Here is a 22,460-nt window from a genome sequence, read left to right on the forward strand (position 1 = left end):
AGGCACTGGTCAAGAGGCTCTTGTAATCACCTGGGACATCTCAGCAGCCTCTGCAAAGATGGGGAGGGAGAGCCAAGGCCAGAGGCAGAGCAGGGCGGGGGAGGGGTGCGTTCAGGTCTTGGGAGCCCACCTCTCCCACCTCTCCAGGTAAGACAGCTGGCAGCCCACTCCCTCCCCCTGCAGACAATCTGTCTTCCCCATCCTGGGCCTGAAAGGGAGGTTGGGAGGGGACGGGTGAGGAGGAAGCCTGCACCAAACAATGGCCTTGAGCCAAGACAAGCGCGATGCTTGTTCCCCTTTATTTATGATTGTTATGGGGAGAAATAAAGCCTCAGCTCAGCCAGGAGCCAGGCCCTCTCTCCTCTCTCTCCTTCCACCTTTCCTTCCGTCCCACCTCTTCCCTGGGCACAGGGCTTCCTCTGACACACAGAGATCAAATAACTTTTCACTCAAAGGGAAAGATATTATCTCCCCTTACAATTCAGCACCAACACCATCAGACTGACATCCCCAGATTAAAAGGCAATTAGGCAGCTTTGTTTCTGCAGGGGCAGGAGGTCTGCCAGGCACCCTCCTTGGGAACCGGATCGCACCGTGGGGAGGGCCAGCGGCTCCAGTGGCTCCCCGTGGAGAAGGCTGCCGGCCTCACTTGGTCCCGCCCCACCCTGGCCACCAGCCCCTCACTGCTCTGCCGGCAGCAGGAAGGACCCGATTCCCTCTGCTCCAGAACTGCTGGTATCTGTGAAGAGGGAGGGACCTCCCGACGCCCCCAACCCAGCACCACTCTGTTTTTTCCACATCCCCAGCCCTCGGAGTAGGCGTGGAGGCTTAATTTGTCCCCCTCATCACCGTCCTCCCAAGAAAATACAATTCTGTTTGCTTTCCAGCCTATTTCAAATAAACAGTATGGAATTGCCCCATCAGGGTTTCTAATCTCTTGGAAATGACATAAAAGACAAGAAAAGACAAGGGGTGATTCCTTCAAGCCAGAGACCCCAGGCCTCCACTTCCTTCCCTCAGTTAATCTGTGCTGATAGCACATGTGAGAATAAGTGCTCTCCCGGCCCTTTCAGAGCATTTGTATGCCCCCTCTCATTCACTCCTCAAGGAAATCCTCAAAGTACGTGTTATTATCAACCCGCTTTTATACTCAGTCGGGCAATGTCTATAGGAGGAGACAGGGTCACAGAGGACCCTCAATTCTTCCCCATGGGGCTGGGTGAAGAGGGAGAGGGTTTTAGAATCCATCGTTTGCCTTCTAGTAGTTTCCATCTGGCAAGGACACTAGGACCACTGATATCCCTGCAGGCTGGGGTGGTCAGGGAGAGTCCATTCATCCTGAAGGGACCCTTGAAGGATGGGGAGGTTTTCATCAGACACAGGTGTAAAGGCCACAACCCTTACCTTGTCATAAAGCTCCCTGGGCAACTGGGTTCCTGCTTACCTCACCGGCCTAAGCCTCACGCTGCCCTCCCCGTCTCCCGCACTGGGCTCTCTCCTCCAGGATATTTTGGACACTGGCTCTTTCAAGTCTGTAAGGCGTTACTGAACACATACTGTGTGCCAAGCACAGCGCTAGTTCATTTGGGTAGAGGCGATGGTGGAAGCGGCAAGAGGTAGGAAGGTAGAGGAATAAGAGAGAATAAGACATTTTCTTTCTCTGTGCAAGCTCAGTCTAGCAGAGGACCAGACATGAAAACAAATAATTACTGAGTGATAAGTGCTGTGTTTTGTTTGTTTGTTTTTTAAAGTATGAACCAAAATCCATGGGAGTTCAGATGAGGAGTGGTTCTGAGGGTGATGGAGGAGCACAGAAGAGGTGAGATTTTTAGCTGGGTCTTGCAGGATAAGCGGGAGTCCCTCAGAGGCAGAAGAGGGAACAGGAAGAGGGAAGACGGTCTTTAAAAGCCTGGCTGTGGCTAACGTGCTGGCTGTGTGGTGCGGAGGTGACACGAAAGGGAACTGGCCACCAGTTTAAAGAGGGCTCTGTACCAGACAAGGGTCTGCACTTCACCCCCTTCACCCTGCTGGCAACTGGGAGCCACTGGTGCTGTTGAATCAGGGTGGTGACATGGAAAGAGGCACATGGGATGCTCAGTGAAAGACACCAGCCACAAAAGGCCACTCCGGGTATGATTCCACTTACATGAACTGTGCAGAACCAGCAAATCCAGAGACACAGAAGTAGGTAGTGACTGCCAGAGGTTGGAGGGGGTGGGATAATGGGGAATGATGGCAAATGGGTACAGGGTTTCTTTTCGGGGTGATGAAAATGTTCTATATGAGGGAGTGGTGATGGCTGCACAACTTTGTGAATATACTAAACCCCACTGCATTGTACACTTTAAGAGGGTGAATTTTATGGTAGGTGAATTATGTCTCAATAATAAAAGAAGAGGCACACGAAGAAGGATGGGTGGCAGGGAGCTAGATCCCACCCCGACAGAGGCAGGCCGGCCACTAGGAGACTTCTGCAAGGTTGCGGAGCCCCCAGATGTGGTGTCCCCTGCTCAGCACAGCTGCTCTGAGCATTGACGTTCTGAGGTCTTCTTCCCTCCTCTGCCCCGGACTGATTCTCCTGGGGTGGGGGGGCACTGGGGAGATTCTGGGACCCCCACCTCTGGGCAAGCTCCCTGCCCCACATCCAGGAGGTGTGGCGGCACCTTATGCCTGGGACCAGAGCGACAGACGGGTCACCTGACAAGCCACACCACTTATTTTTGAAGACAGGTGGGTCCCCTGGTAATAGAGCAGGCACGGAAGAGGCTTTGCCATAGATGGGGAAATTAGGGCAGAAAATAACACTATGAAAACAGAACTGTCTGTCCAGAAATAGGAGAGAAAAAGCCTCACCCTCATCCCAGTGTGTCTGAGTCTGTCTGAACCCCCGGGAATCCAGGGACCATCCAGCTGCAGAGCTGCCCACCACCCCCCAGGCTCAGAGTTCTTCTATCTGCCACGCACTTGCTGGGGCCACCCTGCTCACTAGGGCCAGGGGGTGGGGTGGGTGGGAGAGCCCTGGGTACAGGGGGCTCTGACAGAGTCCTTTGTGCGGGGCCCTGAGTGTCTCTAAGGCGGCTGAGGGAGCACTCACTCCCTTGGGAGGGAAGCAAGGGACCCCACTCTCAAAGTCCTGTCATGTGGAAGGTCCGTGGGGACTGAGGTTCCCTGGACACTGGCCAGGGAGGGGAAATGCACCAACCATCAAAGTGGGTTGAAAGTTCTGATGCTTGTAAAGTGAGGAGTGTGCATGTGTGTCATCCCTGGCTGAAGGAGATCTTAAGATGCCTGGATGGGGCGAGGAAGTGGTTTGGAGGCAGGGGTGGCTGAGGCTCAAAAGTGCAGGCAGAAACTGCAGGGCTTTGTGCCCCCAGATTTCCCTTCTAGTCCCAGGTGTGGGTAGAAGGACAGGGCTAGCTCCCCAGTCTGCTGGTGGCAAGAGCTTATGAATGGAAGCCGGAGGGAGCCGCGTATAGGAAACCCAAAGGAGCCTGGGAGAGAGCAGGGCTGGGCTGGGCTGGGAGAGGGGATGCTGGGGGACTTCACGCCCTGGCAGGCAATAGCTTTATTTTGGCTCTGGGCTTGGGGATGAGGGCAGAGCAGAAAGGAAAAGGTGAGGCAGAGCCGGTCTGAGGGGGAGGACATCACTGATTTTTCCCAGCATCCCCCAGGCCACTTCTCTCACCACAAACCTCAGTCTCAAGCCACTTGGTTGTCATGGAAACAGGACGGAATGGAACAGATGGTCTCCACTAGACAAATTCCAATTAAACAGGGCAGAGATGGATCGGGAAGGGGGTATGATGTGACTAGGCCACAGAAGGCTCTGCCCTCCAACCTAACCTGCCTACCCTAGGCTGCCCCAGGATGGACAGCAAGCCCCTGGTCACTTCCAACAGACCATGGGCTGGGGTCAGAAGGAAATTCTGCGAGGAAGATCTCAGGTGGCTGGAGAAAGCTGCCTGGGGGGACTCACCACCCAGCCCCCTCACCCTCACTCCTTCAATTCTCAAAGGTGAGGGGCTTGGAGAGGGGCTGCACTGGGGGGGACCCACATTTAAATCTACAGAAACACTGAGACAGAGACCCATGCACGCATGCATGTCCAACCAAGCACACGTGTGCAGTTAAATAGTGCTGTATACATATAGACGTGTATATATGTGCACGGTTGCAGGCACAGAAACACATGGGGGCACATGCTGAACGATTAAGCAAAGTCATTCATAAGAGACACATTCTTAGAACAGTACAAAGAAAATGCTTTAGGAAAATAAGCAATTTACTTCAATTTACTTAATAAACATGTATTAAGAATCTATCAAGTGCCTGAAAGTAGGGATTATACACACACACACACTCATACACACACATGAGTGATATCGTCCCGGGCTTAAGGACACGGGATCCATGAACTAATACCGTGATTATGTGCTATGGTAGGAATGTTCACAAGTGCCATGACGGTACTGGGGAGAAAATGATGAACTTGGGGAGAGGAGTTAGAGAAGAAAGGGCCTTGCAGGATGACTGGGACTTTACCAGGCAGTGAAATCGGGCCCACCAAGCAGAGGGGACAGCGTGAGCAAAGGAATGAAAAGTGAGGGAGGGCGTGTAGAGGGGACAAGCCCAGGGTGTCTGGCCAGTGGAGTAGCTAGTGGAGGAGCAGACCCCCAACAAACCCTGGCGTGGATGGCACAAGTTCTAAGTCAGACACAAACACCTGCACCTAGCAATGCACCAACACACACCCTGGGAAACCACACATCCACACACACCTTCACACATGTGCGTCTACAGAGCCCCCTACTCCCTAGGGGTCGATGCATGGGAGGTAAATACTTAGTAAATGTTGACTAAATGGCAAAAAGATGCTTTTGTTTGCCACAAACAACACGACATGAGTATGGGAGGTGTCAGGAGAGAGGGAAGCAGAGCAGTTTTCGCATCTTGGCTGTGGGGTTAAACAAAGTGCCAGGAAAACAGCGAGGTGCGCGGGGGAAGGAAACCTCAGAGCTTACTGGGCTTGAGAAGGAGGGCAAGCCAGCAGCTCCCATGGGTGTACTGTACATTTACGGGGCACCTACTGTGTACAGGGCACTGAGCTAGAGCCTGCAGAGATTGTAAGGCTGAGATCTCTCCTGCAAAGACCTCAGCGTCTAGGGTGAGGGGAGGAAAGAAAGACAATACCGGACAACACAGTACCAGGAGACTGGGGAAGGGGCCATTTGGGAACCAGGTATTTCACAGGTATTTTCACATGTTGGGGCTTTGGGCTCAGCCAGCAGCAGGAGCCAAGGCCCAGGGGCAGGAGTGGAGGAGCCAGGAGCAGTTAACTCTGGCTGCAAACTTGAATGTGCCCAAGTCAGGCAGGGGGAGATATCTTTGGAAAAGTAGGTTCTGGCTACAGCAAGAGCCTAGACCAGTGGTTCCCAACTGGGGGTAACTTTGCCCCCAGGGGATGTTCAGCAATGTCTAAAGACATTTTTTCCTGTCACGTGGGGGGTGGTGGGAGTATGCTACTGGCATCCACCTGGTAGAGGCCAGGGATGGTGCTAAACACCCTACAATGCACAGAATTCCTTGGCCCAGGACGTCAGCAGTGCCAGTTGGGGGGTGAGAGCCCTGGCCTCGATCACGGAGTCTGTGTTTAAGACAGCAGCACTGGGGAGCCCAGGAGGGCTTCAGGCAGAGCAGGAGCATGCCATGCCCCAACTTCTCCTCGCTCTCAGTGTGTGCAGGCCACACAGGAATGGGGAGAGGCCCCCGGATGTCTCAGAGGGTGATGGTGTCGGGACTGGCACGGGGGTGGGGGTCTGACAGAAATGGGACCAATAAGAACTGGCAACAAATCAGATGCAGAGGATGGAGGAGAATTGGTCAGAGCTCCACTGAATGCAAAATTGGGGTTCCAAGCACAGAAATGGGGAGAGTCCAGCGAGGGCTGTGTCCTGGGAAGAGGAGGATTGCATGCGGGGCCTGAAGTGGGACTGTCCAGCTGGCAGTCAGACCAGCTGGTCTGGGGTGCAGGTCAGGCTGAAACTGGACAGAGCAGATAGAGGGGATTGTTCTCTGAAGGCCAAAATCCTCCACACGGCCTTCCCAGTGCCCTCCATGGCCACAAGCTGCCGGCTCCCCCATCCTGAAGACATTCCAGACGAGTCTAGTCTTCTTTCATGTGTGTCTGCATCTGGCCTCCCTCAGACTGCCCTGGTCATTCTCCTCTGCCGCTTCCCCCAGCCACTCCTACTCAGACTCCAGGTCTCAGCATCAAGGTCACTTCCCCGCGGGAAGCCTCCCCCAGGTTAGGGCCCAGGTGTCTCCTTGGCAGCCCAATGCAGCCCTGTGCAGACTTTAATCACTCGAGTAATTTCCTAGACCCGCTCTGCGTGCCATCCCAGAGCCCAGAGCGGGAGGACACCTGTTTTCAGACCGTACATCACAACTGGGCTCAGCCCCAGCTCTTGCCAAGGACTGAAACAGGCAGGAGAGGCTCCCAGTGCCCTCGCTTCAGCCCTTGTCTCCTTTCCCTTTTCCCTTTTCTGCCCTTCCTTTGCCATCTCCCCGTCCCCTGACCACACAGCTTACAAAAACAGTTCTAGAAAGAACTGTTCTGATAGCCACCGGGACGGGATTGCACCAAGGAGCCAGGAGAAGGCATGGAAACCCGGACAACTGCCAATGGGAAGTGTTCCAGCAGTTACAGATGAAAAATGCCACCCAAAGGCCAAACCTCAAGGACACGTGCCCTGCCACCCCCCAAGCGCCGTTGAATAAAGCCTTTAATGTCAATTTGAATGGCTTAAAGTACTTTTTCTTGACATATGGTTCTGGCACTTAATAGATGCTCAAAGAACATCTGTTGACTAACTGACCTCACCTAAAGGATTAGGGAAGAGTTACCCACAGGATCACCCCAGGACCCCATCTGGCCAGCAGAAAGGGCCCAACCAAGTCAGTCAATGGGGGCCAAGGAGAGAGAGTACTGAGATGCTCTCTGGGGTGGTCGAAGGGCCTGCCCTCCCAGCAGGCAATATCTAGGTGCATCCAAAGAGCCTGTGGGAAGGCCGGCAGGTCACTAATTACTCTTGGAGATTAAACACCATGCTGGCTCTAGAGACCAGAAAGCAGCTGGGAGAGGGGGAGGGCAGAGCCTAGAAGGATCTCCAGGGTTGGAGGTGGGGGAGCTGAAATTGGGGAGAAAACACTAATGATTTACTAACCAGAGTTACTAATTATTAACCAGCTAGACTCCTGGACTTGAGGGCCCACTTTGCGCCTTCACCCCTACACCAGTGTTGAATCCCGAGCCCCTCTGGAACTCCCCAGCCCGGCTCTGGAGGCTGCCCCACCTCCGCCCCACCCACCACAGACTGTCCCCAGCCCGGCCTCGCTCTTCATCTTCCCCCGCCCTTCCCGGTGGGTGGCTGCTACTATTGAATATCGACTCCTACTCCCCACCCTGGTGGGGTGTCAGGAGAGAGAGGGATGACAGCGATAGAAAATATTATTTGGGGGCGTGTCTGGGTGACCCAGAGGCGGCCAAAAGAGGAGTCATCCCATCCCCTCTTCACTTCTCACCTCCCCGCCCCCTCCCTCCGAGGGTAGCCCAGCTCCTTATCTCTCCCTGCTCAGCCTCAGGGTTTGGCAGGTTTGGCAAGCGGACCACCATCTGAGGCGGGGTGGGGTGGGGAGTTGGCCAGGAGCAGCGAGCCTGCGGGACAGGGAAGAAGGGGCTCCAAGCCACGCCTCCTGGGTTTTGGGGGCGGGGCGCTGGGGCTCAGGCGGGTGGACACGTGTTGGGGGGTGGAGCCTGGCTAACCTCCTCTCGGGTTCAGGATGGAGGCTTCTGGTTTACCCTTAGGATAAAGAGAAGCCCAGACTCTCCAGGGGCCAAAGACTCATCTCACCAATGGGCACGGGAATCCACGGCTAAGAAGCCCGCAAGGGTCTTCTGGGGCGGGGAGGGGACGCGCTTTTAGTGCCTGGACGGTACTGATGAACTGCCTGCAGCGGTGGGGGGTGGGGGGACGGACTTGCGGCTGCAGAATCTGTATCACAGTCTGTGTATCACAAGGTCAGATGGTGAGGTGCCTCACCCCGCCACATGCCGTGGCTCGCTCTCCCAGCGCCGTGACATGCCACAGAGCCGCTGCACCATGGCATGAGGCACCAACGGGCGACAGGAGAGGCTGCCAGGAGACCACCCCACCGGAGGCATCCCTGTGGGCACCGCCTCCCACCGGTGACCACACCCATTCCAACCGGTCCCCACCCGTGCCAATTAGGGCACAGGCTGCTGGGAGAATTAGGGGGCTGCCCTCACCGCCTCACAGTGAGGTGACTGCAGGCAGAGGGTCCCCCCCCCCAACTGTCCTCTTTATACCCTGAATCTCTGCAATATGCTCCCTCTCTCAGGCCCCTCACCAGCTTAATTCCTTAATTCCCACTGGAGATAAACGGATCTTTCACTGCAATTTATTGTTAATCCAAAGGAAAACAGGGGTTGGGAAGGGGTGAGGTGGAGGTGGGGAAGAGTGAAGGCAGCTAACCCACTCCCTCCTCCTGGCCCCTGGGACAGTGGTTGCAGCTGGGGACGGCTAGGCTGAAATCCCTGGGCCAGTCAGCCGGCGTTTGGAGCATCACACCTGTTACCGGGGATCTAGACAACTTGGTTCCCAGGAAAGCATCTGAGACGGAGGGGGTGTCAGACTTGGCTGGCTGAGCTCATGGGAGAGAAGACTCCGGGTGCCAGAGGCCATCTTTAAATACCTGAAGGACCCCCATGTGCAGAATCAGATGTGTCCTACAGGATTCCAAGGGGGCAGAAACAGGACTAAGAGGTGGGAGCTTCAGGGATACAGGCTTCAGCTCAGTAAAAGGAAGAATTTGGGGCAGTCAGAGCTGTATGGGCTTCCATGTAGGGTGGTGAGTTCCCCATCACTGCAGGTATTCATGCTGAAGCTGGATGGTCAACCAACAGGTAGGGATGTGGTTGGGGGGTTTTAAGAAGTGAATGGGTGTTACATTATTTGACTCCCCTTCCAACCCTGAGACTCTAGGGTTCTGTGACTTACTCTTCTGGTCCTCCCCACCTTCACCTGCAGGGCAGGAGGCACCCTCAGCTGCGGGCCCAGCTGGGAGGCTCTTCCCAGACCTGGGGCTGGGAGGGGCCAGGTGGGCTCAGATGTATAACCCGCCTTTAAGGATGAAGGAGCACGCAGCCCCTGCCTAGTCGCCCCCGCCCCTTCATGTCCCAGCAGGGAGGGTTTAGGGAGAGTGACGGGCTTAGGTAAATACCTCATGAGGCCCCAGCTCCTCCTCTCCATCTCCCAGCCAGGCCACTGTCTTACAGGCATGCAGAGGTGGCACTCTGAGGTGTCACCTGCTGCGTGTGAGGTCAGAGGGCTGGTGCTGTCCCATGCTGTACTGGAGGCATCAGTGCACACGGGGTTGAGTGGGTGCAGGAATGGGCCTGCCACCCCTCTCCCACCACACACCCAGGGCAGTGGGAGTCCCATAAGTGCTGGCATCGGGCTCTGGGGGCGGCCGGACTCCTGCACCTGGGGTACCTTGGTCGAGGGCGTGTAACTCTTGCTTCTGACTACCCTTTAAGAAGGGAGCACAGAATGGCTCCAAGGGTCACCAGGCACCTTTCCAGGTGACCATCTAGGAAGGGGGTGGTTTTCCAGGAGCCCAGGGGCCTGAGCGCCTGACTCTTCCTGAGTTGATCACCATGGAGAGGTCACAGGAGCCCTGCTGAGGGACACCCCACCCAGCGGGTCATGAACTGCCGGGAGGGCTCCTGGGCCTGGCTTCCCAGGCCCTGGGAAGTGACCTTCCTCTAGACCCAGGGTCCCTAGGCGGGCAGTAGCTAATAACAGCCAAGTGGTGTGAAGACTCGCTCTGTACCAGGCACCGTGCTAATCACACCACATGGCCACATGCATTCTTTACCACTTCTAAACCTCCCGGTATCACATCCCCATTTTCCAGTGATGGGAACTCACGTCTGGAGAAGACAAGACATAGATATATACACGGCCACATGTAAGTAATAAAAGGCAGAGACTGCTTGGCTCCAAAACAACCAGTGGGTTCAGTCAATTTGCTGGGAAAAAAATAGTCAAACCAGTTGTTTGTGATCCTATAGACAAAACAGTTATCTAAGATTGACCTTCTGCATTCTCTAACTGGTGGCTGGGGGACAGTGCAGACCCTGCCTCGACAGCCATCGTCTTTGACTGCCTGCCTCTCCTTACTCTTCCCCTCACCCCCCAGGATCCAGACTCTGTCCTCCCCGCAGGGAGCTGGGTGACAGCCCCCCACCTCCGTGGGGGAGAAGATGGCAATCAGAGTCTGATCAGGAGCAGACACACACACACAGAGCACGTGACCTCATGCGTGGGCACACACATACACACACAAACCATAAACCTCTCTCATACACACACAGAGGACATAAAAACACTTGTAAAGAAACACATAAACCGGCACAAATTATCATTACAGTGCAAACTGTGTACACAAGTGCGGAGGGGGTAGGAGTAATGGAGTGATGGGAGATGGGAGAGGATAATGGAGCTGTTTCCTGGGACGGGTGCTTCTGAGCAGAGCTGGGCTGTGTGTGTGGGGGGGGGGTGACTTGCAGAGAAGCTAGCTGGTGGCACTGTCTGCCCGCTGTCCCAGGCTCCCTGGAGGGAAGGAGGAGCCACAGAGACCCTTTCCAGTTATCCCACAGCAGTGCTGAGAGGTGGGGGCCAAAGACTGTCACCTCTCCTCCTCCACGACTACCCCCTCCTTCGGTTCCAGCCCAGAGGCCCATTATCTGACTCCTGGGAGGCGTCGAAGGTTGGGAAGGGTGCTGAGGCCCAGGCAGGGGTGGTCACAGGGGAGCAGGGGCAGGGGGTTGTCATCTAAGTTCCCCAAAGGCTCATCCATCAACCGAGCGGAGATAATCAGACTGCGCAGCCGGCCCAGGACACTGATTACTCTCTGGGCACCGTAAACACAGGGAATAAATCTGGGAAGGGGCTGGGGAGGAGGTGTCTCGGTAGCAGGGCCGGCCACCCTGCCTGGGAAGGGGGAGGCAGCCCATCCATCATTCTGAGAGATGCAGCAATCTAGGCCAATGAGATCAGGATGGTTTGGGGATGGGGGAGGTGGGCAATCATAAGAAAATAATCCAGTGCAGTGTGGCTGCTCTGCTCCGATCTTACTCACACTCACGGAGAAGCCTGTCCCTGCCTCTGCTCCAATTTTTACCCAGGGGCCGCTGTAGAAGCTTCTGCCACTGACTTAAAACCCTCAAAGGAGGCCTGGCCCAGAGGGCACACGAGAGGGGCAAGAAAGTGGCTCGACTCAAAAGCACCTGTGGGTATCGCAGGCCCTGGGGCAGGCAGGCTCTGGGCAGAGCTGGCTCCTTTGTGCTGACAAGGCAATCCTTAGGTTTGCATGGAGGTCAGATGGGTCTTAAGCCCTCCTTCCTCCTATTGCTTCCAAGTACTTCCCGGGTGCCGGGCGGATTCCAGCTCCAGGAACCGATCGCATAGCTCTGGCCTGTGTCTGGGCCACAGAAGTTGCACCGTAATTCAAACTAACGGAGCATGGATAATCTAGAACAGCAGAGGGTCTAGGAGGAATTTCTCTTTGGCGTCGAAACATATCAGATGACTGTTTTGCAGCTGAATTACCTTCCTAATTAAGCAAGGGAGTTTGTGAGGCCTGAGCGCACGTGGTAATCTGCAGGGTCAGTGTGTGCCAGAGGAGCACTGGCCCCAGGTGACCCTCGAGAGGACAATCCACACGTGGACCATCTGGAGTCCACTCCTGGTCCTTGACCACAACACTGGGAAAGGGTTTTGATTTTTCTGCTCCCACGATCCTCCTTCTTGGGACAGTTTCATACCTCAGCTGCAAGGCGGCCAATGCCTCTGGCTCCCTGTCTTGAACCTGCCTGTGGTACAGGAAGCACCAGGCCCTTTCATCCCAGGAGATCAAAGCAGCCGGCACAGGTGAACACCCTAAATCCTCTCCCTGCCCCTCTCCCCAGGTAGGGGCCACCTCCCTTGCCATCTTTTGGGATCTCTGGGTGAGGGCAAGAGGGACGGGAACCTTCCAGAAGCTTAGGACAGGCCCTGGCATAGGAGCAGTTTGCTGAGCTGTGGACCCACCCAGGATCTGGGGCCAGCCTGGGAACACCTGCTGGGGGCAGTTCCAGGCAGATTCTCTGAGAGGAGCTATTACACCTGCCTCTAGTCTCACAGTGAAACATGGTGGGAGGCCCCCAAACGGCATCAGTGATGCTCAAAGGCTCAGGGGATGAAACAGCAATAATGTCAAGACATTTCCCTCCAGCACAGGCACATTAATACTCCCAAGACACAACGGTGATGGTGGCAGGATATACCAGGAATGTAACAACTGTACTTTTAGTACTTGTAATGTATCCAAAGGATAAGTAGTAACAACCGCCGAAACTCCCTGATGATAAGCACTAATAACTCCCCAATGCTCCAGGGAGGCCCCAGGTCATTCCTGCACCATCAAAGGGGGCAGGAGGGTAGGCTATAAGATGCTATGCAGGGGGGATGGGCATTCTTGAGGCAAGGTCCTGTGTTACTCCAGGCTTAGTAAGCTGTCTTCTTCCATCACCCAGAAGAGAGGTAGCTTAGCCAAATCGTAGGATCATGGACACTGGACCTGATTTCCTGGATCTGAATCCTGCCTCTGCCACTTACTAGCTATGTGACCAGAGGCAAGTTACCTAGCCTCTGCTCAGGTCTCCTTTGTTCATATGTTAAAGACGGGGGGAAGGATCCTCCACAAGAAGGAGGTATTGTTATGAAGACCGAATAAGTGATTACACCTGAGATGTTTACAACAGTGTCTGAGTGTCTAAAGACTCTTGATAACAGTTCGCTGTTATTGTTATCATCATACTGTCCAAACAAGCAACGACGTATCCACTTAGCATGTACTATGCAATGATGTATCCACCTACTACAGTGCTGTCAGCCCATGGTGTGGCCAACCCTGTGCAAGGCCCTAGGGATTCCAAGCTCTGTCAACAATGAGCCCTGTCCTTTTGGAGCTCTCAGCCTTATGAAGATAAATCCCAGGCCCAAATAACTATAGCAAGATGCAGAGTGGTTATTGCCATGGGTGGCATGGATGAGGTGCTGGGGACGGGGGGTGGGGGCTTTGAGCGAGAGAGGTTATCTCCAGCTGGGGGCTTCATGATAAAAGTAGCTCTCGACCTCAGTTTTTGGATATGGGAAATAAGGGCGATTTGGGGGGAATAGCACGTGCAAAGGCACTGAGGTGGGAAAGCATGGGGAGTGTGGCTGGCTGAGCCAGCCATGCAGGGAGGGGTGGTGGGAGCTGAGCCAGGGAGGGGGCAGCCATCAAATGCTTCCGGGCTTGTGAGTATCCTTCTCAGGCACGCTTTAGGTATATTCATCCAAGAAGCAGTGTAGGCAGTTTGGAGCCAGAGAGCCAGGAGTTGGGGACGGAGGTGAGCCAGGGGCTGCTGCAGGAGTCCCTGAATGAGGACGCAGCTACCAGCCCCTCCTGCAGTGGGATCCACGTCAAGTGGGTCAAGTGGCAGCAAGGCTGGCTCTGCTCTGAGGCACCTCGTCTACTTCCTTTGTCCCAGCAGCTGACAGCATTTGCCCAGGAGAGACCAGGAGTGACGGAGGGGATACCTGGGGTGCTGCTCAGGGGTCAGGGAATGGAGCCCATGGGGTCAGCCCACCAATCCCACTTGGGGCTCGAATTCCAGACAAGCTGCAGGGCCTTACAGGGGAGCATCAGGGGCTGGCATAGATCTCCAGCCCCCGTTTCTCCAGAGCAGGGCTGACTTGCCGATGTCTTCCCAAACAGCTTGGCGCTCCCACCTCCGCTGACTGATTTGGCGGGCGCTCACGTGCTGAAGTGTGGGCTGGCCTGTGTGACCCCCGTGTGCGCTAAGAACCAATTACTCCGGCCTGGCACCCTCTTTCCTCTACAAGACTGAGGCTCCAAGAAGGGGCAAGGTTTTCTTTGCCCTCGTCTTGTTTTTCATGGCTACATCCACTGAGCCCTGGTGGTATTGTGGTGACTGGCTGGTCTGCGGGGGAAGAGAGATAAAGCAGAGGGGGAGGGCACGGACAGAGGGGCTGGCTGTCAACAGACACCAGAATCTGCTGAGAAAGAAATAATCCCATCTTTGGTGGGAAGAACCCCAAGATGGAACCAGGGCTCCATCACAGCGACTGTGGGCAAGTCACTCCACGTTGGGGAGAGGGGAGGGGCCAGGAAGCCCCTGCGGAGGCTGCCAGCTGGTGAAACTGCATCTATAGGGAATGAAAAATGCTTCTCACATGGGGTCCCCAGGTCTCTACCCCCACCTTTTGGACAGAAAGTTGGGCTAAGATTCAGGCCAAGGCCACGTGGAAGGCTCCAGACTCCACCTGTGCTGCTAGGATGTGTCTCTCAGATCTGTGGGGGTGGGGGTGGGGTGGGCGTGCTATCCCCTGTGCCCTCTTCTATGGAATGACAATGATCTGCTGAACTTCTCAGAGAAGGCAGACTCCTATGCGTAGCCCTGGAGGGAGCTGTGTCCTTGTCTCCTTAAGGTGGGGAGCAGAACTGAGGGTCCAAGTGGGCAGGAGGGACTCCATGTTTCCAGCTTTGGGGAACATGCATTCCAGGAATGGGCGGGTGCGGGTGGGGAAGGAGGACCCTGCTTAGGCCCACAGATCAAACTCGGACTCCCAATGGGACATGCTTGTGCCCATGGCCATTGGCCTGTTTTGCTGCCTGGGCCACACCTGCAGCTGTGTCCCAGTGGAGCCACCAAGCCAGCGGAACTAATGTCCTCTAATGAGATCCGGGCCAGAGTGGCCAGGCGGGTTTTATTGTCTGTGGCTTGGTAATGAGACTCCTCATAAACTGGGAATGAAATTGGGGTCTGCGTGGACCAGAGAGGGGTGGGGGATAGCCCAGGAGAGGGAATCGACTCTGCCTACCAAATCCCACACCCCCCCTCCCCCTCTCCACTGTTCCAGTCAAGTCCACAATGCTGTCTGAGCACCGTTCTGCCCCGGGCCAGGCCCACACGCTGGCTGTGTGCCTGCCTGTGCCCTGAGGCTCTGTGCTCACACCTCAGGGGCCAAGCCCACGTCTCAGGTCAGATCCCCGGGAGTGGTGCTCTAGCATCTGAAAGGACATGCTCCCCTTGACACGCTCCTCCCCAAGCTGTTCTGTTGTTGGGCATCTTGTGCTCTGTGCCAACCTGGGCTCTGTGGTCAGCTCCAGCTGGGCCACCCTCCAACCTATATCCTTAACTTATCCCTCGCTTCTTCAGGGAGCCGCCATGCTCTGCTTGTTTTGGGGCAGAGTGTAAGCTGGCAGTTGCTGGCAAAGTGAATGACCACCTCACCGGACACATTCTCTCGTGGCCTGGCTCAGCCTCTTCCGCATCTGTCCAGCCCAGCCCATCTCATCTTCCTCATCTACTGAATTTGGAGTCAGAAGACCTGAAATCTAACTTGGCTACACTGGCATGAGATGGTCAGCAAGGTACTAAACCTACATCTCACTTTTCTCATCTGTAAAATGGGAGAACTACTGATACCCTTCACATGGGGTCACTGAGAGGATCAACTGAAACTATGAACTGAAAAGACTGTCACAAACATCTTTATTATTATTGGTGAAAGGACTGAACCTTCAGCTGGAGAAACCAAAAGGACTTTCTGCCAGTGAGAAGGGTGTGACCCCAGGACAGATTCTCTACCTCCCTGACTGTACCATCTCGCCTGAAGAGCCGGTATCGTGTACTGCTGGGAAAGGGTCCTGTGGCCCACCTTTCTCCCAAGTGTGGAAGTTTGCAGGGGCCGAATCCCAGGCCCTCCATGCCAGCCTCAGGCTGCTGCCCCAGCCAGCACTCCAGATGGGCCACGGTGCCCAGCTGGGCCCCAGCCAGGGAGTGAGGCAGGTGGGGGGGAGAGCCCTCGGTGACAGGCTGCAGAGCAAAGGTGCACAGCACCTGCTGCTCGTGCCATACATGACTACCAGGGCTGGGTTCAGGTAGGTGCCTGCAGCCAACCAGGCCACCTGAGTCCCCCAGGGCTGCTGCAGCCTTTGCCATCATTTCCAGGTGGGGATGAGAGGTCAGCAGTGGGCAGGCAGCTGTGTGGTTCTTTCTCAAGGGATTGTGAAATTGGCACTGCCCAGGTGGCAGACACAGTGGGGGCCAGGACCACTCAGAGGAAAGGTGTAGGGAATAAGAGCAGCTACCACTACTGCACATTTATCACATGCCTGGCAATGCACTAAGTGCTTTTCATACATTACTGTCAATCTAATCTTCACAAACCTCCTTTGAAAGCTGTATTAGCAGAAACCCATTTTACAGATGGGAAAACCGAGGCCTACAAAGCAACTTAACCAAGTCCACTCAGCTGGCAAATGGTAGAGATGGGATTCAAATCCAGTCCAGCTGGCCTTGCTTTGCTCTCTCACTCTGCTGGGTGGCCAAGATGGGGTGATCTCCAGGTTGTGGGAAGAGGAACTGAGCTATCTGCTGCTCCCTCTTGACTGGGGCCTGGGACCACTGCTACTCTGCCCCAGAAGACTGTGAAAGGCACAGATCCCATGAGTCCCTGAGAATATATAAGCATTGCCCCTCCCCTACCCCAGAATAAACCTTGGGATTATCCATTGCCCTGAAGAGCCTACAGTCTGCTGTCAGGAAGACTTTCTTTGTGTCCTTCTTGGGTCCCTCCTGTTGCACTGAGTTCATCTCTCCTTGTCAGTGTTCAGATATTAGGTTTGATGTGTTTTCTCCTATCTTTTCCCTCTCCCCATTTCCCAGTTCCAAACAGCGCAAGAGAATCCAGAGCTTAAAGGGTTAACCGGACTAAGGGGTGTTATCTCCAGCTCAGGGCTTTCCCTGTGCAAGGTGATCCCTGCTCAGATCTTAAGTTACCTCCTGCCCCAGCCAGCACATCTGCTGCTGGCTCTGCAGACCTGGTCTCTATGGAGAGGGGTGGGCATCATGGGGCAGAAACATTTGCCAGCTGGACTCGGGCACCGGGTCCTGGGATCCCAGGACTGCCCTCTTCTCCACTCCTTGCCCCTCATCCCCACTTGTCTTTTCAACAAGGGGGCTCCTGCTTTCTGCTGAATGAACTGGGATGCTTCCAGGTACATGTATGTTGCCAACCTGGGCACACATATGGTTCAGCAGGGCTTTTCACAGCCCACGACTCAGAGCTCCTTTTTAAATGCCCAGAGTACATCACCTTTCTCCAGCTGATCCTTTCTGCCAAGTATTCATGCAGGAAGCAAAGATGCCAAAATAGTAGCTGAAACTCTATTTCTTGAGGCCCCTCCCAGCCGTTCAGGAATCCTGAGAAGCAGCGGAAAGTCTCTCCAGGTGAGCATCTCCCTGTGAGGATGCAGAGGCCCAGTCTAAGGCCAAGGGCAGAGCAGAAAAATAAGGCAGTGTCCAGGCTTCCCAGCCCCAAAGGATATGGCAGCTCATCTTGGAAGGAGCTGGCTAAGGGCAAATCCTAGGTCTCCTCCAAAGTCACCCTCACTGACACTCTGACATAAACACAGGTGTTACCAAGGCTCACAGCCACTCACAAAATCCTAGTTGGAAAGCCATAAGAAATCAATTGCATGTGAATATACATTTGATGTATATTTATGGCCCCTGCACCATGGTGACCCACAGATCCCAGTGCACACACCTCCTGGTCCTAGCCCCCGTGGGTCTGCATGTGCACAGTAAATTGTAGATGACCAACACATGCACACACAGTCTTGCACACGTGTGTGTGCACCCACTCTATACTGAAGGTGAGGCCATATGCAGATTGTCAAAAATGTTACAGCCTAAGTTCCAGAGCTGGCTAATGTCCATTCTAGCCTGGCCCACTGGCTAACATTCAAAGTTAAAAACAAAAAAAAAAAATCAGCAAAACAGGTGAATATACAGACACCCTCACTCTCTCCCCCAGCAGGTAGGAGCCGTTCAATTTACCAGGTTAACCAGGAAAGATACAATCAGGAAAATCGAAGGTATATTCACACCTCCCTTGGGTATTTCTGTTTGTGCTGAACAATGAACATTAGTCAGCTGCTAAACAATGGCAGTATCATAGGCACAGCAACTGGGGCTGCCCCCCTGCCCCCCACCCTCCCCAGCCTGGCCCACTTGCTCAGCCGTCAGCACTAGGGTTCTGGCCGGAGACCATCCTGGCAGTGTACAACTGGGTCCCGGGTCAGGCCAACGAGGTGGATTCATTGTGCAAAGCTGAGCAGCCGAGAAGGGAACGGATATCAGAGTCGAGGCCAGTATCAAGCGACAAGGGGCGGCCTGTCCCATAAACACAGAGAGTCAGGCTCAGAGACACTTTCTAGACCACTCAGCCCAGGGTGCTGGGCCCAGGCTCTGCCATATCTCCTCCTCCCTTCCAACCTTGACTATTCGGCCTTGAATCTGAGTCTGAGACATTCCACAGCACTGCCTCCGAAATGGGCACTGGGATTCCTGCTTACCCGCGCTGCAAACCCCAGGGCAGCAGGATTGGTTTTGCCATAACATCCTGCCCAGCAAGCCAGAGCACACCACTGTCTGTGAGCGATGGGGAGAGAGGAGAATAACCCAACAGTCCTGACACCCCAGGTTTCGAAGGAAACCACCATGACGGCGAGCTCTGGATAGGCTGCAGAGAAGGGGGTGCTGTGGCCTGACAGGTCTTCCGAGGGTGTGTGTGACACCTGGGGCGTGTGTTCTCTTTCCAGACAAAAGGTTTGGGGAAGCCAATTAGGGAGGGTGTGGTGTAGGTGGGACACCAGCTCAGCGCACCTGCTTCTAAGACAGGTTCTCTGCCTCCTCTCCAGGGCTCCTCCTGTCCCTCTGGGATGCAGCCCCCGTGCCCCACTGGCCCCGGCCTCTGAGTGAACAGATTCATCTCAGAGGCTTGTGGGGCTTCACCACCCTGCCTGGTAGAGTCTGTGTTGTTGAAAACATACTTCTGTGCTTACACATCAATAGCCGGATTTGGAGTGTTTTGAAGTCCGTGGGCCACCACACACAGCCCGGGGGGCTCCCCTCCCCCACCCCACCAGGCTCCTCTCCTCCACCCTCCACGCTCCCTGCCATAGCCTAGGAGAACCCAGAAAGGAGCATCAGGCTGGCAAGTCCCCAGAGAGAAGCAGCAGCGGGCAATCAGGAGGGTGCCTGAAGGTGATGGTAAACGGGGTGTGGGAAGGCGACTTCTGGGCCCACCAGCCTCTGTCCAAGTGTCATGTGGGCACTACCACATCCACCTCCCTCCCTTCACAGAGGCACCAGGGCCACAGGCACCGCGTAGAGGAGGTTGGTGGGTCGGGGAACTCTGCCTGCCCCGCTGACTGACGCTACCCAGCCATGACAATTACGATCAATCAAGGAGGCTCATTAACTGCCTATCTGAGCTGTGTGGTTCCTTCTCTGCGTCCCACCCCCTCAATCTGGGTTTTTGGTGGGGGGCAGTGTCTACACTTGAGCCAGGTGACAGTGTCACCTCCTTGCCCCCACTTCCTGAGTGGGAGGAAGCAGGGCAGGCCTCCGGTCCCCCAAAGAAGGAATGAACTACCAAGCACAGCACCACAAAGCTGGGGAAGAGAGTAACAAAAGGAGGGGAGAATGGGGGGGAGTGAACTTCCCCTCCCCAAACCTTCCCGCTCTTTGTCTGACCCAGGATTAGGTTAACCCCTAGTATGCTGGGCCACGCAGGCCTCAGGAAAGCTGTCCTTTTGCTGGGTTCTGGGTGTGGGCAATATGGGATTGAAGGGTTCCCAGAAGCCCAAACCCTGGTGTCGGACAAGTGCTAGAGCCTGAGCTTCTAGCATCTCCTGCTGGCTTCCCAGGAGGTCCAGGGAAAGATAAAGACCTCTCATTCTCACCAGAACAACCCTGCTGCGCGGGGGGACTCAACCATGCCTCTTTGAAATGGGCAGTGATACCTGTGTGCCCAGGAACTTACCCTCACCCCGCACACCTAGCAGGGCAGCGCCCCCCAGGCTGCAGGGCCGGGGGCACCATGGTGCGGGCTTTCACAAACCACTTTCTCTGCCATCGGCCACTCCGAGGCATTTTCGGAGCCCTGGCAGTGAGCTGGTGGCGGACGGGGTACAAAAGTGAATGCGGCCAGGTTCCTCCCTTCCAGAAGTGCAAGCCAGCCCCGCAAAACACACAACCTGGCTGGCCCTCAGATAACAGACCGCCCTCCGAGTCTTTAACATCGCACGTACCTCCTTCGCGGAGCTGCCGGCACAGCCGAGACCCAACATTCTCGCCCCACGCGGAGCCGGTCTCTCTGTACTTCGGCCCCTTATTTTGCCACCTAAGGTCGGGGCCACGTGCTCCAGCCAAGCCCCCACCCTGCCCAGCCCCCTCCCCAAGCCCCCCATCTAGCTAGCGCGGGAGGTAGACTCAGGTTTCCTTCACGAAGGCTGGAGGAACTCCCCCAAACCCCTCCCCCACCCCACCCGCCAGCCCCGACTGGCGCGCGGTGTCCCCAGCCACCGTGGGAGCCAGGCAGCTTCCCCAGGGACACAAAGGGTTAAATCCAGGCGAGGGGACTCGGTCGGATTTGCCTCCTAAACGCATTTTCCAGTTCATTCCCCAGCACAAAACGCCCGGGCCAGTCCCAGCCTCCGCCCCCACCCCATCCGTCAGAGGGGCCACCGCGGGCCACCCCCGGGGTCGGGCGTCGCGTTAACCCCTCGGCTGCCAGCATCTCAAGGAAGGACACGCGGGGCACCCTCGGGAAAGTGGGTCATGCAGCTACCTGGCTGGCACGAAGCCCGCGGTGCCTCCTGCGGGGAGAGCCCCCCAAACTGCGATTGCAGTTCCGAGGCGAAGCCCAGCCCTGCGCAAGGCGGGGAGGTTGCGATCTCGCGCCGCCGGGGCCTCACCCTCCGGGTAAAGGAACCGCAGGTGAGCCCTGCCGCAGGAGCGGGCTCTCCGCGTCGGTGGTGGGGCGACGCGGTGCGGCAGCGCCCGAAACCATCTGGCAAAGGGGCTGGTAGAAGAAACGAAGCCCCCCTGCTATCCGCCAAGCCCTGCAGCCCACCAGATCCGAGACTGATGCCCTCCCTCTGGGGCTGTTGTCTCGTACCCCGAGACGGTGATTACGGTGATTATTTTGCATTTATGTAACATGAAGTGTTTCCAAACTGCTTCCCGAGCTGAGAGCTGGTTATTAAATAAATAGAACGCTATTACATATTATTATTTTTGTGTGAAAAACTGCGCGGAGAAAGTGCTTTCTTGCTACACAGAGACGTGCATCCTACTGCTTCCCTGCAGGGCAGGCTGTTCGGTTCCTCAACCTCTCTCTCTCCGCCGTGCCACCCGTTACCCCCCTTACCTAAGCCGTGACCCAACTTTTCTGGCTCCTTTCACTCCCTACAACCCAGACGTGCCCGCCATCCAGCTCCCAGTCCCGGGGGAGGCACTGGATTGGGGGGGGCGGGGAAGGCAGAGGCGGAACGCGCTTACCTGGGAGGAAGAAGGCGGTCAAGCCGAGAGCGAGTCCCCACCAGCGTCCAGCGGCGCCCGCAAGCCCCATCCGAGCCATCGGGGTCCGGGGGTCCGGCGAGAGGGGCCGCGAGGAGAGCGCTCCTCGCGCTCCAGAAAGCAGCCCGGAAGACGAAGGCGATCCCTGCAGGCCGGCGGGCGCTCTGAAGATCCAGGTCAACCTCAGCCGTCGGCCGGGGCGGGGTGGGCTGGGTGGGATCGGCGCGGACGCAATCCGGGCCCCGGGCGGCCGCCGGCTCAGAGGCTCGGCAGATGCCCGCCGCAAGTTGCACGAGTCATGCCCCCTTCTCCTCCTCCGCTCTCCTCCCCGCGCCGGTCCCCGCCCTCTTCTTCCACGCAGAGCCGGGCTGGGGAGAGGGACCCACCCCCGGCGCGCCCGGCTGCCCGGCGCGGGCTCCCGGCCCCCGGCGCGCTCACACCCTCCCGCTCGGCTTCAACTTGAAGGCGTCCATGGGCGGCCGTCCTCCGAGGGCGGCGGGACGAGCGAGGGCGGCGGGCGGGCGGCGCGGTGGGCTCGGGGCCCAGGCGGAGGGCGCGCGGCTCGGCGGCCCGGGCGATCGGGCGGTGCGGCTCCAGGCGAGGAGAGCGACCCGGGGCGCCGCGTCCCCGCAGCGCCGCAGCTGCTCGCTCTGCCGGGTCCCGGCGATCCGCAACAATGTGGAGCTGCCCGGGCGCCGAGTCGAGCCGCGCTCGCTCCTCTCCCTCTCTTTCTCTCACTCGCCGAGCTCCAGCCTCTCAGCCGCTCTCCCCGTGATGTCAGCCCGAGGGGGAGGGGTTAGCGTTAACCCCCTCCTGGCTCCCACGCGCGGCCCGCGCTCGGCCCCGGCCTCCGCCCCGCCGCGCAGGCAGAGGCGGATCCCCAGCAAGGGCCGTG

General features: G+C 56.5%; 1 protein-coding gene across 2 annotated transcripts in view; it reads right to left on the bottom strand.

Moving 5' to 3' along the window:
• The window catches only part of NECTIN1 (nectin cell adhesion molecule 1), an 89,916-nt gene extending 67,503 nt beyond the window's left edge, over nt 1-22,413 (bottom strand). For both annotated transcript variants that reach the window (XM_028162488.2, XM_007196679.2), the window contains exon 1: nt 21,548-22,413. In XM_028162488.2, the coding sequence (XP_028018289.1) occupies nt 21,548-21,626 (79 nt within the window). In that variant the 5' untranslated portion in view covers nt 21,627-22,413. The remainder of the gene's footprint in view (nt 1-21,547) is intronic.
• Between the last annotated feature and the right edge of the window lie 47 nt (nt 22,414-22,460).

The sequence above is a fragment of the Balaenoptera acutorostrata genome, chromosome 9 (assembly GCF_949987535.1).
Source record: "Balaenoptera acutorostrata chromosome 9, mBalAcu1.1, whole genome shotgun sequence".
NCBI classification, from domain to species: Eukaryota; Metazoa; Chordata; class Mammalia; order Artiodactyla; family Balaenopteridae; genus Balaenoptera; species Balaenoptera acutorostrata.